Source organism: Heterodontus francisci, chromosome 4, assembly GCF_036365525.1.
Source record: "Heterodontus francisci isolate sHetFra1 chromosome 4, sHetFra1.hap1, whole genome shotgun sequence".
Lineage (NCBI taxonomy): Eukaryota > Metazoa > Chordata > Chondrichthyes > Heterodontiformes > Heterodontidae > Heterodontus > Heterodontus francisci.
This window is the reverse complement of record NC_090374.1, coordinates 95808948-95825779: the sequence shown is the minus strand read 5'-3', so window position 1 is coordinate 95825779 and position 16832 is coordinate 95808948. Positions and strand designations below refer to the sequence as shown.

The 16832-nt window shown below is 41.8% G+C and overlaps 1 protein-coding gene across 6 annotated transcripts in view; it reads right to left on the bottom strand.

The window, feature by feature from the left end:
* Positions 1-1397: 1397 nt before the first annotated feature.
* Positions 1398-16832, bottom strand: part of LOC137369151 (dmX-like protein 1) — a 289553-nt gene continuing 274118 nt past the window's right edge. For all 6 annotated transcript variants that reach the window (XM_068029885.1, XM_068029888.1, XM_068029887.1 and 3 more), the window contains 3 exons: positions 14756-14808; positions 5590-5807; positions 1398-4549 (listed from right to left, as the gene is read on the bottom strand). In XM_068029885.1, coding sequence (XP_067885986.1) covers positions 4316-4549; positions 5590-5807; positions 14756-14808 — 505 coding nt within the window. In that variant the 3' untranslated portion in view covers positions 1398-4315. The remainder of the gene's footprint in view (positions 4550-5589; positions 5808-14755; positions 14809-16832) is intronic.

The window sequence follows — 16832 nt, the reverse complement described above, 5'->3', positions numbered from 1 at the left end:
GTGGGTTTTACCTGCACCAGATGGACTGCAGCAGTTCAAGGCAGCTCAGCACCACCTTTTCAAGGGCAATTAGGGATGTGCAACAAATGCTGGCCTTGCCAGCGATGACCACATCCCATTAAAGAATATTAAATCATTCTATTGTTGTCTGCAAGACCTTGCCGTTTGCAATTTTGCCGAAATGTTTGCTCGATTACAACAGCAACTACAGCTGGAATTTTGTTCTTGTGGCAGGGGGCCCTCAGATGGATGCGAAAGTGTGGGGAGGGTTGGGGAGTGACCCCACCTCGAAATTCTGCAGGATCCGGAGCCACGTTTTGTGGTGGGGCAGGCAACTAATTGGTTGTTGTTGGGGCTACCATCCCTATTTAGGACGGTTGCCTGATCCCTGAAGCTGTCAGCCAATTGGAGAGCTGGAAGCTCAGCAGCGCCACAAGCAGTGGCCACTGCTGGGACTACACCTGGAAGAAGTGGACACCATAGAAGGACGGCATCCTCCAAACTAGGTAAATGGGGTTGGGGGCACCAGGGTCAATCAGACCGGCCCCAATGTGGGGGGGGGGGGGGGGGGTGGTGTTGCTGAGGTAGACAGTGCTGTTGCCATTTGGGCAGCCCCTATGTGGGCCAAAGAGTGCCTGAATAGGAGGGCCACCCCAAGTCCGCTGGGGGGCCTCCAGGGTTTACCTGGCAATTTCCCCATGTGAAGGAAGGTTCACCCACCACTGGTAAAATGCCAGCAACGGCATTAAGAGACCTTTAATTGGCCACTTAAATGTTTCAAATGGCCTCTGGGCAGGAGGGCCATCTGCTACCTACCCACCGCTGGTAAGATGGCATAGCGGCAGGAAGATGAAGGGCATTCAAAGCCCCACCCTATTACTGCACCCCCCCAATGCCTCCCAAGTTCATCCCCAGAGAGCTGGTAAAATCCAGGCCTATGTTTCAAAAAGTACTTCATTGGCTGTAAATGCTTGTAGGTTGTGAAAGGCACTATATAAAAGCAAGTTCGTTCTTTCTTTGGACATTCTGCCCAATTTCTAAAGGGAAGGTGGTGGTACCTGGATCTGAACATTGGTGGCAGAGCATGGAAGTTGTGGGGAGGAGAAAGAGGAGTCCGCAATTAAATTCTTGCCGATAATGCAAAGTCATTTTTGTACTAAAAATGCATTGGTTAATAACTTGAATTAAGAAACTTTGAATTAAAGTACAAGGAGAAGGTTCAGGAAAGGGCACGACTGGGATGTGACAGGGTTTAGCAGCAGCACCAACTTGTATTTAATTAGAGAAATTAGGAGGGGTGACTGAATTTGTGTTTAAAGAGATGCTCTTTCTCTCAAGTCACAGTCTATAACAGGAGGTCCACAATATATTTTCAATAAGAACCATGCCAAAATGTGTTTTTGATTCTGTAACTGTTTTATTGAAACAATTATTTATGCTCAGTACAACATGATTGACATAATTTCGTTTGAAGAAAATTCACTAAGGCCAGCTTCTGACAATATAACCAGAAGCTGAGCACCAGAAATTTGTTTCTTGGGATTACATATCTCTCTTTCGAGTCAAAGCAAAAGGCTAATTTTTACTTGTAGATGGTGCTGAGTCCAAAAACTCCAGGTATTTTAGGAGTCATTGATAATGATTAAGTTGTGCAGTATTTTCTTTGAAATTGATCATTACAGCATATTCCATATAAGTAGGTAGGAAAGAGGACAGAATGGTTTTTCAGATGTATCAATAGCATTTTCATAGATTTTGTTCTATAATAAAATTTATACATTTTATTGCACAATTAAAATGATCAAGATTTGTTTCTTCCGTACTCTTCCTTTCTATTGTTACCTATTAAATAAACAAACTCAGTTATCTGACAGATAAAATTAAGTTTAATCAATAAATGTTTTAATTATACTAAAACATTTTAAAGCAAAGAAAAGAAATCCTGAGTATATAACAAAAATGCAACTATGAATAAGCCCTTTATATATATACTAAGATTAATGTAAATGCTTACATGTAATGCCTATTTACTAAGATATTTGCAAAGCAAGAATTCATATAATTAATGAAATTAATAGCTACATAAAACTGTGATCAGTTTAGATTACATTTACACTTGACTTCATGCTTAGTCTTATGTACTCTATACACACACTGTGGCAGATGCCAATTAAGTATTAAAAAGTGAACCCATTACAAAAACATATGTTTTGTTATTCCCCTCTGTTAAGCAATACACAAAGTGTTTTATTTGTTTTATACCCAGGTTATCAACACCCATAAAACAATGTGCTGCCATTCACAATAAGTGAACTGTAATGACCTTTACATACAAATGATTATTCCCAATATTGAGTGTACATGTAATAGTAAATAAGATGTTTATACACAGCAGTTTTAATTATTCCTGTGTTTAATGGAATATAAGGAAGTTTTCCAACTGTAAAAGGTTCAACTTGTACTGCTGTATACTTTTATATCTTGATCTTGTAATGAAGTAGCTGCTGTTTGACTAACATGGTGCAAGCACAACTCACTAATCCGAACAGGACATACCCCTTTGTTTGGTCTAAAAAGATGGGTGCTTGCCTTTCTTTTAAAAAAGTGAATTGATTTACACAAAAATGGTCAGTTAAAAAGTAACATTATGTATTTTCTGGTTAAATTAGTAAGGTAAAGGGTTAGCGCTGTATTTTCCAACGTGAATACCTGATTTCAGTCAGCTCCATCAGTACAAACTGGCAAGGGTAAATACTTCTTACATGGAGAGGGAATGAAAATAAGATAGGATGGCCAAGTAATCCTGTGTCCACTTCTGTACATGTCTTTTCAGCTGGCACAGGGAGAGTGATTCAGTCCAGGAGAAAATTGTTACCCTGCCCTCATTGCTATAGGTATGTGACATTGGATGAGAAACATTCAAAAAACATTAAAAATTCAAAGTGTGGAAATTTTGTTTTTGTTTTAGAACAGGATTGCTGATCATAGTGAATCATAACATAAAAGATGAAGTTGAGGATACTGGTTCAAAATTTATCTTAAGAGGCGATCACTCCTTTACACACTCTACATTTACTCATCATATCAAAGGATAATCAGTTATCAGCTTATAAATACACAACTTTTACTTCAACTTTTGTTTACAGAAAGGAAAGCTTCAACCAATAGTCTGGTTTTGGCTTATTTTCCATCAAGTATTGCATTTAAACATTTGACCATATAAAAGATACAATTCTGATTTTTTTTTTAAACTGAACAACTCTGCACATCATTAACTCCTTCCATCCTAGGATGTTTCTCAAGATAAATATTCAATGTAGATTTTACTGCCTTAGTGCAGCAAACAAAAGTTTTCTACCATCTTACTAACAGCACTCACAATAGAGTTTTACCCACATAGTTTTGGCCAAAAACATTTTTTAAACAATTTGTTGTCACTTCAACACATTGCATAATGGAGCGTCGGATGCAGCTGTGTGTTCATGATTCCCCACATCAAGAGTAACTAATCGTGTTAAAATCAGATACTGAATAATCTTGGCTTGACTATTGGACTGATAAAGTGGCACTGGCAGTAGAGGCTGCTTGCTATCTGCTCTGGCTGTGTACTCTTGCACACAAAATGAGATAACAATTAAAAAAATTGTAAAAAAAACATTTAAACTTTAGTGGATCTAATTTACTGCTCTAGCTCAAGACAAAGGTTTTTTTTTACATTTTTACCTTCCATTTTATAGTAAAATGCTGTGCAATTTTTTTTAGATTCTCCTTTGCCGCAAACTCCTGGAACACTAGCTACATTCTCCTGTTTGAAGATTTTAAGCAAAAAATTAGTATAGCTTGTATTTCAGGGGCTTCCTAAGGCAAAAAAACAAGGAATGGTCACAGTTCAAATGATAATTTTACCATATACAAACTCTTAATACAAGCATAAAAAAGATAATAATTGTATCTTATACTATTTGATTCTCTTTAAAGCACTGTACATTTTGACACTTCAAAAAATACCAGCAACCTGTATTAAAGAAAAGCTTTTTTTTAGCAGCAACATATTTTACCTTACTGTACAATAAAATTACTTCATTCTTACATTTTGACACATATTTAGATTCAGTAATTCCTAGTTTTAACTATTAACATTCTTAAGCTTACAATCTTCTTAAGGCATCAGTGCATTAAGAATTAAAATGAAAAAGATAAACCCCACTTCAGCTCAACACATATCTCTATGTGGCACCAGTATTAGGTATACACTTAATATACAAAATTTTTAGTAGATCTGGATTTATCAGCGGCTGTGTTGACAATATCACCATCATAGAATAAATTTAACATCATTTTGCCAGATATCTAACTTCCCACTCCCTGTGCTAAAACGATCTGGCAGGATTCTCATCTTCATCGTTCCATCAGCTCCACACGAGAACATATGATTTGCTGGACCAGTCTCTATTTGCATGACTCCCGTTCCAATGTTTCTGAAGAGTGACTGTCGAGCATGCTCATTTGAGAATGTATGAATCAGGTTGTGAGTATACAAACTCCAAACCTAAAAGTAACAGCAAGTCAGTATAAATTTCAAACCAATACAGTTTAAAACGTTTATTGAAGGCAAACTCACATACTTTTCTAACACTTCCCACCTATCCAAGATATAATTTTTTGAAGGATTTTCCTTTAATCTCCTGGAGTCATGCATTAACTGTAGCTGACTGCTCTGGTCTAAAACTGCTACCCCAAGTTCTCTGCCAATTGTCTTCTTATCTGGCAAAGATTGTAGGGAAACAGGCCAGTGATAGTTTTTACTCCAATTTTTCATTTAATTGTGGGGAAATGCTTGGCCTTTGCTTTGCACCCACTCAAGGCAACAAGGCTAAAACCAAAACTCAAGATGACGAGGATTGTAGATGCCAACCTGCAGCCCATTCTATGATTCCATTTGTTGGAGCTTTATGAAAAGTACATTTCCTTTCCAATACCATCACACTGTAATTGCAACCTTGCCCAGTCACATTTTTTTATTTGAGAAGGCAAAATGGTTAAGTGCTGTACCTAGTATTAATGCACTTTATGAACCTAGAGATAAAGTACAAGGAAGAAAAATGTGTCACATGGAAGAAACCTATGGGCTAAGTTAATAATTGCCTGTATACTAGAATGAATGATGGATCTGTAGAGTTTTTCCACAAAGGAAATGGGACATTTTACAGAGGCTGCAATATGAAATCCAGAGCAGTGGGCAATATAGATTTTGTGAACTTTACATTTATGAATGGACAATGGATGACTAAAGCATCAATCCACAACATACAGCAAGCTTAATGGATTCAAAAATCTCATGTCCTGAACAATCATCTATAGAATACAGCAATAAGAATGATGCTGCCTCAAACAAGATTACAGGTACTGACATATGTTCAGTTATTCTCCAGTAAATATTTAGATACCTTAAGATTGTTTTTACTGGGAAAAAATATTTCTAGTTACACATGTTGAATACTGGTTTAATATACTTAGGTTTATTTAGAACTATAAAGTATGTCAACTTTATTTTAAAATGACAAATAATATGTTATACATCACTTATACCTTCATGTTACCCTCGGAAGACCCAGTGATGAAGTATTCCTCTGCTGGATCTACAGCAATTGCTTTGATAGGTGAATCATGAGCCTGGAAAGTTTGATGCAGCAGTCGCTGACGTAGATCAAATATACAAATGTAACCTTTTCTTCCACCAGATATCAAAAGTTGGTGCTTTGATGCATATGCCAACACGGTGGCTCCACTATCATGACAGGTGAAAGCTGGAATGCAAAAACCATACATTGAACCAGTTGCTTGTTTTTTTGGATAGTCCGGCAGCCCAGTACATTTTTATCCAAGAATATCCAGAGGATATCAACTAGTTACACCAGAATCGGCATTGTTTTAGTATCCGGGAATAAAAACTGCTTGAAACAAACTGTGTCAAAAGTTTAGACAATTAGATTTATTGTTTTGTTTTACAGATCAACTGATTCACTAGAAACCAAAGACAAATCCTTCTTACAATGCAAGAGGCTGTCAGCTTTCTTTAAAAAAAAAAGAGCCATAAACAGCAAAATGCACTTTCCAATCAGCATTTGAATACCACCAAGCACAGCACATGCATGTAAAAATTGCAACGAGTGCTTCCATTTTTTTGTTAAATTTTGAAGATTTGTGGTTTAAAACTGAAAAGGAGTCCATGGATTTTTTTAATAAAAGCAAAATACTGCGGATACTGGAAATCTGAAATAAAAACAGAAAGTGCTGGAAAAACTCAGCAGGTCTGGCAGCATCTGTGGAGAGAGAAGCAGAGTTAACATTTCAGGTCAGTGACCCTTCTTCAGAACTGGCAGATATAAGAAATGTAAAAGATTTTAAGCAAGTAAAGCAGGGGTGGGGCAAGAGATAACAAAAGAGAAGGTATTGATAGGACAAGGTCACAGAATAGCTGACCAGAAGATCGTGGAGCAAAGGCAAACAATAAGTTAATGGTGTGCTGAAAGACATAGCATTAGTACAGATAGGGTGCCCTGGGATTGCTGCAGTGTTCCAGTGAACATCAACGCAAGCTCGAGGAACAGTATCTCATTTACCGATTAGGCACACTACACCCTGCTGGACTGAACACTGAGTTCAGTAATTTCAGAGCATGATGGGCCCCCCATTTTACTTTTACCTTTAGTTCTTTTATCTTTTATTTTTTGTGTTTGTTTTATTTTATTTGAAATTTATTTTAAAATTTTATTTTAGTTTGTTCAGTTTGTTTCTACTGTGCCTACCCACTTTTTTTTTCCATGTTCGTGCTTGTGGCTGTTCAGTTTTCAGTCCATTAACACCCTATCTGTACTAATGCTTTGTCTTTCAGCACAACATTAACATATTGTTTGCCTTTGCTCCACAGATGCTGCCAGACCTGCTGAGTTTTTCCAGCACTTTCTGTTTTTATTTCATGGATTTTTTTATTTTTATTTTTTTACAAGGGTCACAGAGATTTGGAGTGTGAACAGTTACTAGAAGGCACCTGTCTTCAAATAATTACCCAGCAGGGGTTGTTTGTGACTTGTTTAGTTTAGTTTAGAGATACAGCACTGAAACAGGCCCTTCGGCCCACCGAGTCTGTGCCGACCATCAACCACCCTTTTATACTAATCCTACACTAATCCCATATTCCTACCACATCCCCACCTGTCCCTATATATTTCCCTATCACCTACCTATACTAGGGGCAATTTATAATGGCCAATTAACCTATCAACCTGCAAATCTTTGGCATGTGGGAGGAAACCGGAGCACCCGGAGGAAACCCACGCAGACACAGGGAGAACTTGCAAACTCCGCACAGGCAGTACCCAGAATCGAACCCGGGTCCCTGGAGCTGTGAGGCTGCGGTGCTAACCACTGCGCCACTGTGCCGCCCCAACTTGAGTAAAGAGGTTTACAGAATTTTCTATGTTTCTATGTAAGTGACAGGTCAAGATTTATAGAGATCAGGAGGCTTGATTCTTGTGACATGGATTTTGGTTTTGCTTTGGACAGTGAGTTGGGATATAGACAATGGTTTGAAAAGACAGTTGGAGAAAACATGCCAAGAGAGCAACATCCAGCTCAGTCCGTTCCAGCTCTTTAAAATAGCCTGCCAATTTTCCATCTCTTGAGAAGCAAGTATAAGAAACTGCCTGAAACCCGTTATTGCATTCTCCCTGGAAAGCTTGCCTAAACTGATCTTCCTCGAACAGTTCTTGACAGGCGATGTTGAAGATCCCAGTGACAGCTGCCGCATATTTGGGATGCCAAACCAAAAAGGACTTCTGACATCTTTTCATATCTTCTCTTAATTCTTCAAGAATTAGCAAGTATTTTGGCTAATGTATTCTTGTTTTGTTTTTTTGTGCTAGAGCTCTAAAGGGTAAATCTTTTTTTTCCTGCTTACGGTGTATGAGGGGCTAAGGTAAAAAGAGAACTTTTATATTATATAAAGTACTTACCTCGTGATTCGGCGGACACGGACACGGGGACTGCTGGGTAAGTGAACTTATATATTCGGGCAGTGGCTAAACCCGAAACACGACACGTGTAGTGTCTCCCACCCATCCTCCTCCTCTAACCAAAAAAAAAAGGACTCTTGTATGGAGGGTTTGGTAAGGTAAGGTTTTCCTTTATTCTCTGTTGTCAATTTAGAGCAGAGGGGATGGAAGGTAGGGCAGTTGCATGCTCCTCTTGCAGGATGTGGGAGGTAAGGGTCACCACTTGTGTCCCTGCTGACTTCACCTGTGAGAAGTGCACCCAACTCCAGCTCCTCACAGACCGCGTGAGGGAACTGGAGCTGGATGAACTTCGGATCATTCAGGAGGCTGAGGGGGTGATAGAGAGCAGTTATAGGGAAGTAGTGACACCTAAGTTACAGGATAAAGGTAGCTGGGTGACCATCAGGGGAGGGAAAGGGATTAGGCGCACAGTGCAGGGATCCCCGTGGCCGTTCCCCTCAGTAATAAGTATACCGTTTTGGATAAGGTTGGGGGGGGACATACCAGGGGAAAGCCACAGCGGCCAGGTCTCTGGCGCTGAGCCTGGCTCTGTGGCTCAGAAGGGAAGGGGGGAGAATAGGAGAGCGATAGTGATAGGAGATTCAATGGTTAGAGGAACAGACAGGAGATTCTGTGGTCGCGAACTAGACTCCCGGATGGTATGTTGCCTCCCGGGTGCCAGGGTCAGGGATGTCTCGGATCGAGTCTACAGGATTCTTAAGGGGGAGGGGGAGCAGCCAGAAGTGGTGGTACACATCGGTACCAATGACATAGCTAGGAAAAGGGATGAGGATCTGAAAAGCGAAGATAGGGAGTTAGGTTGGAAGCTAAAAGGCAAGACGAGCAGAGTAGTAATCTCAGGATTGATACCGGTGCCACGTGCTAGTGAGGCTAGAAACAGAGAGCGAGTGTAGCTGAACACGTGGCTACAGAGTTGGTGTAAGAGGGAGGGCTTCAGATATGTGGATCATTGGGATACCTTCTGGGGAAGGTGGGACCTGTACAAGAAGGACGGGTTGCATCTGAACTGGAGGGGTACCAATATCCTGGGCGGGAGGTTTGCTAGAGCTCTTCGGGAGGGTTTAAACTAGTTTGGCAGGGGGATGGGAACCGGAGCTATGGATCAGTGGATAGGGTAGCTGTAGAGCAGGCAGATACAGAGTGCAGAGCGTCTGTGAGGAAGGTTAGACAGTTGACAGGGCAAAGTTGCAGCCAGTATGATGGGTTGAAGTGTGTCTATTTTAACGCAAGAAGTGTTAGGTATAAGGGTGATGAACTTAGAGCATGGATCAGTACTTGGAGCTACAATGTTGTGGCCATTACGGAGACTTGGATATCACAGGGGCAGGAATGGATGTTGGATGTTCCGGGGTTTAGATGTTTCAACAGGATTAGGGAGGGAGGTAAAAGAGGTGGGGGAGTGGCATTGCTAATCAGGGATAGTATCACAGCTGCAGAAAGGGAGGTCGTCAAGGAGGGTTTGTCTACTGAGTCAGTATGTGTGGAAGTCAGAAACAGGAAAGGAGCAGTCACTTTATTGGGAGTTTTCTATAGACCCCCCAATAGCAACAGAGACACGGAGGAACAGAGAGGGAGGCAGATTTTGGAAAGGTGCAGAAGTAACAGGGTTGTTGTCATGGGTGACTTCAACTTCCCTAATATTGATTGGAACCTCCTTCGTGCAAATAGTTTGGATGGAGCAGTTTTTGTCAGGTGTGTCCAGGAAGGTTTCCTGACTCAATATGTAGATAGGCCGACTAGAGGGGAGGCTATGTTGGACTTGGTGCTTGGCAATGAACCAGGCCAGGTGGCAGATCTCTCGGTGGGAGAGCATTTCGGTGATAGCGATCACAACTCCCTGACCTTTACTATAGTCATGGAGAGGGATAGGAGCAGACGGGATGGGAAAATATTTAATTGGAGGAGGGGGAATTACAATGCTATTAGGCAGGAACTGGGGAGCTTAAATTGGGAACAGATGTTCTCAGGGAAATGCACAACAGAAATGTGGAGGTTGTTTAGGGAGCACTTGCTGCGACTGCTGGATAGGTTTGTCCCGATGAGACAAGGAAGGGATGGTAGGGTGAAGGAACCTTGGATGACAGGAGATGTGGAACAGCTAGTCAAGAGGAAGAAGGAAGCTTACTTAAGGTTGAGGAAGCAAGGATCAGACAGGGCTCTAGAGGGTTACAAGGTAGCCAGGAAGGAACTGAAGAATGGACTTAGGAGAGCTAGAAAAAGTCTTGGCGGGTAGGATTAAGGAAAATCCCAAGGCGTTCTACACTTATGTGAGGAACAAGAGGATGGCCAGAGTGAGGGTAGGGCTGATCAGGGATAGTGGAGGGAACTTGTGCCTGGAATCGGAGGAGGTAGGGGAGGTCCTTAATGAATACTTTGCTTCAGTATTCACTAGTGAGAGGGACCTGGACGTTTGTGAGGACAGCGTGAAACAGGCTGATATACTCGAACAGGTTGATGTTAAGAAGGAGGTGGTGCTGGAAATTTTGAAAGACATGAGGATAGATAAGTCCCCGGGGCCAGACGGGATATACCCAAGGATATTACGGGAAGCGAGGGAAGAGATTGCCGCGCCTTTGGCGATGATCTTTGCGCCCTCACTGTCCACTGGAATAGTACCAGATGATTGGAGGGTGGCAAATGTTATTCCCTTGTTCAAGAAAGGGGGAATAGGGATAACCCTGGGAACTACAGACCAGTCAGTCTTACGTCGGTGGTGGGCAAATTATTGGAGAGGATTCTGAGAGACAGGATTTATGATTATTTGGAAAAGCATAGTTTGATTAGAGATAGTCAGCATGGCTTTGTGAGGGGCAGGTCATGCCTCACAAGCCTTACTGAATTCTTTGAGGATGTGACAAAACACATTGATGAAGGAAGAGCAGTGGATGTGGTGTATATGGATTTTAGCAAGGCGTTTGATAAGGTTCCCCATGGTAGGCTCATTCAGAAAGTAAGGAGGCATGGGATACAGGGAAATTTGGCTGTCTGGATACAGAATTGGCTGGCCCATAGAAGACAGAGGGTGGTAGTAGATGGAAAGTATTCAGCCTGGAGCTCGGTGACCAGTGGAGTTCCGCAGGGATCTGTTCTGGGACCTCTGCTCTTTGTGATTTTTATAAATGACTTGGATGAGGAAGTGGAAGGCTGGGTTAGTAAGTTTGCCGATGACACGAAGGTTGCTGGAGTTGTGGATAGTGTGGAAGGCTGTTGTAGGTTGCAACGGGACATTGACAGGATGCAGAGCTGGGCTGAGAAGTGGCAGATGGAGTTCAACCTGGAAAAGTGTGAAGTGATTCATTTTGGAAGGCCGAATTTGAATGCGGAATACAGGCTTAAAGACAGGATTCTTGGCAGTGTGGAGGAACAGAGGGATCTTGGGGTCCATGTCCATAGATCCCTCAAAGTTGCCACCCAAGTTGATAGGGTTGTTAAGAAGGCGTATGGGGCGTTGGCTTTCATTAACAGGGGGATTGAGTTTAAGAGCCGCGAGGTTATGCTGCAGCTCTATAAAGCCCTGCTTAAACCACAGTTGGAATATTGTGTTCAGTTCTGGTCGCCTCATTATAGGAAGGATGTGGAAGCTTTAGAGAGGGTGCAGAGGAGATTTACCAGGATGCTGCCTGGACTGGAGGGCATGTCTTATGAAGAAAGGTTGAGGGAGCTCGGGCTTTTCTCATTGGAGTGAAGAAGGATGAGAGGTGACTTGATAGAGGGGTACAAGATGATGAGAGGCATAGATAGAGTGGATAGCCAGAGACTTTTTCCCAGGGTGGAAAGGGCTATCACCAGGGGGCATAATTTTACAGTGATTGGAGGAAGGTTTAGGGGAGATGTCAGAGGTAGGTTCTTTACACAGAGAGTGGTGGGTGCGTGGAATGCACTGCCAGCAGTGGTAGTAGAAGCAGATACATTAGGGACATTCAAGCGACTCTTGGATAGGTACATGGGTGAGAGTAGAATGAAGGGCATGTAGGTAGTTTGATCTTAGAGTCGGTTAAAGGGTCGGCACAACATCGTGGGCCGAAGGGCCTGTACTGTGCTGTACTGGTCTAGGTTCTATTTCAATCTGTGTTTATGCTTTGCTTCATTACTGGTTAAGGCTTGTTTTATAATTAACTGATAATTTTGTTGTTTAATAAAGAAACCTGGTTGGTGGTTTTATTCTGGGATAAAAATAGAGTCTATGATTGATTGACTGTAACGGTAAGTGGGAAAAATTTAAATATATGATGTGACCTGTGGAGAAATGGAACTAGAATAAACAGGGCACTCCTCCCACCTCGGTCGTAATAACATACACAGACCACTGCTTTGCATGGCCTTAGAACCATGTGTGGTTGGCAGTATAACTCAATAATGATGACTCTACATTTGGATGTGTATTTTATTTCAACATGGACGATGAGCAAGTGACACTGTTAAACTGTATGCTTATAACAGTGACACTTTTGTTTTTGTACATGGTGTTCTGGTTCAGCAATGTAGAATGAGTTCCTTACCTCAGCCTATAGCTGAGGGGAAGATAGAGAACATCTAGATGCTACCCAGTTCTGCATTTCCTAAAGCTGCTTTGATAATGTGCAAGACCTATGCCAGTGCAATAGGTTCCTAATACACTGGGGGACAACTCTAAAATAAATGTACCACATTCACTAAAGCCTGCATTGGGAAGACTTGATTTAAAAACAAAAAATGTCTTCTGGCTGCTGGACTTAGTAAATCCAGCTGGCAACTGAATAAGACATGCATGTTAGGAACCAATAGTACCAGCATAGATTTTACGCAATATAAAAGGAACAGAAAACTCTCCTTATAAATAAAAGTAAAAGGAATCACATTCCAAATTAAATCAAATTGCATTTTTCCCACATTGCAGCACAAAGCTTCTCTGATAATCTCTATTTGAAATACTAAACTTTCAATGATATAAATACAAAAAGAAAAAAGGTTTATTGCACAATTGAAATTGCATTTTTCATGCATTTTTTTGTACTTAAATGTCTCCCATTAGCAAGAGTAAACTTAAAAGACAGAAATGCAAGCAAAATAAAGTATTCCAATAGTATAAATACAATTCTTAAGTACAGAATTAAAATCCAAGAGAGAAGCTAAACGTAAATTTGCAGTTCAAAAGAGTTCTAATTGCTACATGGATGATAATTTTTCATTCACATTTTTCCAGCACAGGAGAACAGTGTGTTAAAGTTGCACAAACTGGAAAATTTTTTTGGGGGTGTAAGCGTTTTTACTGTTGTCCATCACTCTTCAGGAACTAACTGTTTTGACTATCAGCTTGTTTACGCACCTCTTGCTTTCTGCATTCAGCTATGCCTGTCATAATCAAGTAAATGCTTAAATTGTATTTTAAAGTATGTACCTTGCACTGTAAATATAAATATATTCCTTTAATGCATACTGCATCAAAAAAAAATCACAATTCTATTCGACGGAAATGCCATGTAGAGTTTAAACACTGATTTAAATGTGGTGCGGAATACTTAAAGGGATAGACAGGGTAGATGCAGGTAAGATGTTTCCCCTGGTTGGGGAGTCTAGAACCTGGGGACACAATTTCAAAATAAGGGGGAAGCCACTTAGGTCTGAGATGAGGAAACATTTATTTAGTTTAGTTTAGTTTAGAGATACAGCACTGAAACAGGCCCTTCGGCCCACCGAGTCTGTGCCGACCATCAACCACCCATTTATACTAATCCTACACTAATTCCACATTCCTACCACATCCCTACCTGTCCCTATATTTCCATCCCACCTACCAATATTAGGGGCAATTTATAATGGCCAATTAACCTATCAACCTGCAAGTCTTTGGCATGTGGGAGGAAACCGGAGCACCCGGAGGAAACCCACGCAGACACAGGGAGAACTTGCAAACTCCACACAGGCAGTAACCAGAATTGAACCCGGGTCGCTGGAGCTGTGAGGCTGCGGTACTAACCGCTGCGCCACTGTGCCTCAGAGGGTTGTGAATCTTTGGAATTCTCTACCACAGAGGGCTGTGGAAGCTCAGTCATTGGGTATGTTTAAAGCAGAGATTGACAGATTTCTAAATACAAATGAGATAAAGGGATATGGGGATAGTGTGGGAAAAAGGCATTGAAGTGGATGATCAGCCATGGTCATACTGAATAGTGGAGTAGGCTCAATGGGCTGAATGGCCTACTCCTGTTCCTATCTGACACTACCCCTATTTACAACAATAACTTGCATTTATAAAGAGCATTTAAAGTAGCAAAACATCTCAAGGTGATTCAAAGGAGTGTTATCAAACAAAATTTGACACTGAGCCACATAATGAGATATTAGGGCAGATGGTCAAAAGCTTGGTCAAAATAGCAGCTTTCAAGGAGTGTCTTAAAGGAGGAAAGGGAGGTAGAGGGAAAGACAGGTTTAGGGAGAGAGCTTCAGAGCTTAGGGCCTCTGCAGCTGAACAGTATTGCAGAATTTTGATCTTTAAAAAAAAATCCAAAATCTTATTTTTTTGGAAACTTTCAACTGTACAAGAGGGCATTATGCATCATTTGTTAAAAGTCAAAAACTACTATGCTCCAAATTAATTATTTTTCTGCAATTATTCTGAAGTATTTTTCACTAACTAATGCCTATAAAGTTTTATCAATGTTATTGCTAATTTGACACCACATATTTTCAACTAAACTTACCATGAACTAGACTATTGGCTTGTGGCACAAGTGTATCCCAGAGGCAGATATTCCTGGAGGGGGAGAAAAAATAATTGTGATAAATCTACTTCATATCATGTACATCCATAAGTTCTTCATTTCCTACTGTTCTTCAAAAAAGTAGAACTTGAAAGACTAACATTTGCAAACAGCTTCCCATTTTCAGACACTGGCTCAGCTATGAACTTTAATGCTTTTACCATAATTGAAGTACGGTAGTTTAGTTTAGAGATACAGCACTGAAACAGGCCCTTCGGCCCACCGAGTCTGTGCCGACCATCAACCACCCGTTTACACTAATCCTACACTAATCCCATATTCCTATCACATCCCCACCTATCCCTATATATTTCCCTATCACCTACCTATACTAGGGGCAATTTCTAATGGCCAATTTACCTTTCAACCTGCAAGTCTTTTGGCATGTGGGAGGAAACCGGAGCACCCGGAGGAAACCCACGCAGACACAGGGAGAACTTGCAAACTCCACACAGGCAGTACCCGGAATTGAACCCGGGTCGCTGGAGCTGTGAGGCTACGGTGCTAACCACTGTGCCGCCCTAGTCATAGATAGTAAGTTATAAGTTCTGAACAATAATTTGGTAGTCTTGAGTCATTAATACCTAGAATAAACTCCGGACCAGAAGTGGGGATAGACTGGCTGGCGAGCCAGCCAGGAGGTTGAAGTAAAAGAAATGACTAGACTAACCATGGACGCGTTAGTGTAAAGGTTATATAGGGAAAAAGGTGCCCCTCAAGGAGTGATGGGGAAGTGGATGAGTGGACACAAGGGTCCACTCGGAAGTTGGCCACAGAAAGGACAAAAGAAACAAAATGTCCAGGAGGAGATGCAGAAGTTAAGACAGGAACGGGTGGAGAGAGAAGCGGTAGTGAATCAATTACTAAAAGAATTGGAAGAGGAGCGACAAGGTTGCAAGGAGGATTTCGAAAAGCATGAAGTTGACAAGGAAAAGTGGTGTAGCCGACTACAGTTTATTGAGAGTCAAGAGTGTGAACAATCAGCACCAGAGTGACTCCTGGGCTGAGGAAGCACACACTCAATGCTGCACGGTGGAAGAGACCGAGGGACAGTGCACTGACCTAAAGGTTGCATACCTGTGCCTGGTTAAGGAGCAACAGCTTAGTCAATATCAAGAGGGAAATCATGGTCCTTGCCAGGAAAAGGTGTGCAGATAGAGGAGGGTACAAACAAACTAGGGGCATAGTATGAGCAATGGGAGGACTAGTGGACACTAGTGATAGTGAATCTGATGATTGGGAAGGAAACAGAAAGGCTAATGAACTGGCAAAGGAGGGAGCCAAAAAGGGTAGTCCCTGGGTCCCCTATGAATCTGGAATGGTGGTGGCCAAAACGGGCAAGCGAGAGGCCACATCAGTGCCCCTACCCCCTGATCTCAAGGAGGTTCAACATAAGAATTCAATTTTGAAGGCTATCAGAGCAAAACAAGGAGGAAAAGAATTGGAAGGACCATGGCAGGCTAGTGACATAATGGTGAGGAAAGACATGCTATTCAAGGGAAACAAGTAGGTGGTGCCTGAAGGGGACAGACAAGAAGTGATGCAGTTAGCCCACGGAGGCCCTGGTGTGGGACAGCTCAGAAGTGAGGGAACTTGGGAACATATTAAACAAGTAGGATGGTGGCCCGGGATAAGACTAGATGTAGAGGGTTATGTGAAGGGATGTTTGCTATGCCTGGTGAATAACCCAGATCCCCAGAAAAGGAAGGCAGAATTGGGAGTGACCCGACGGGCGGAGGGACCATGGCGGTCAATCTAGATTATTGGACCCTTACCCACCACCAAAAGGGGAATAAGCACTGCCTGGTATTACTGGACAATTTTACTAAATGGGTGGAGGTTTTTCCTTCTAAGTCAGCCGCAGCTTTGTGGACTGCTAGGACTCTGGTCAATGAGGTGTTCTCGAGATGGGGATTGCCTGATCCAGTGAAATCGGATCAGGGAAGACACTTCACTGGACAGGTGATGCAGCCAACTCTAAAGTTACTGGGGATAGAGGGCAAATGGCCTGTGTCAC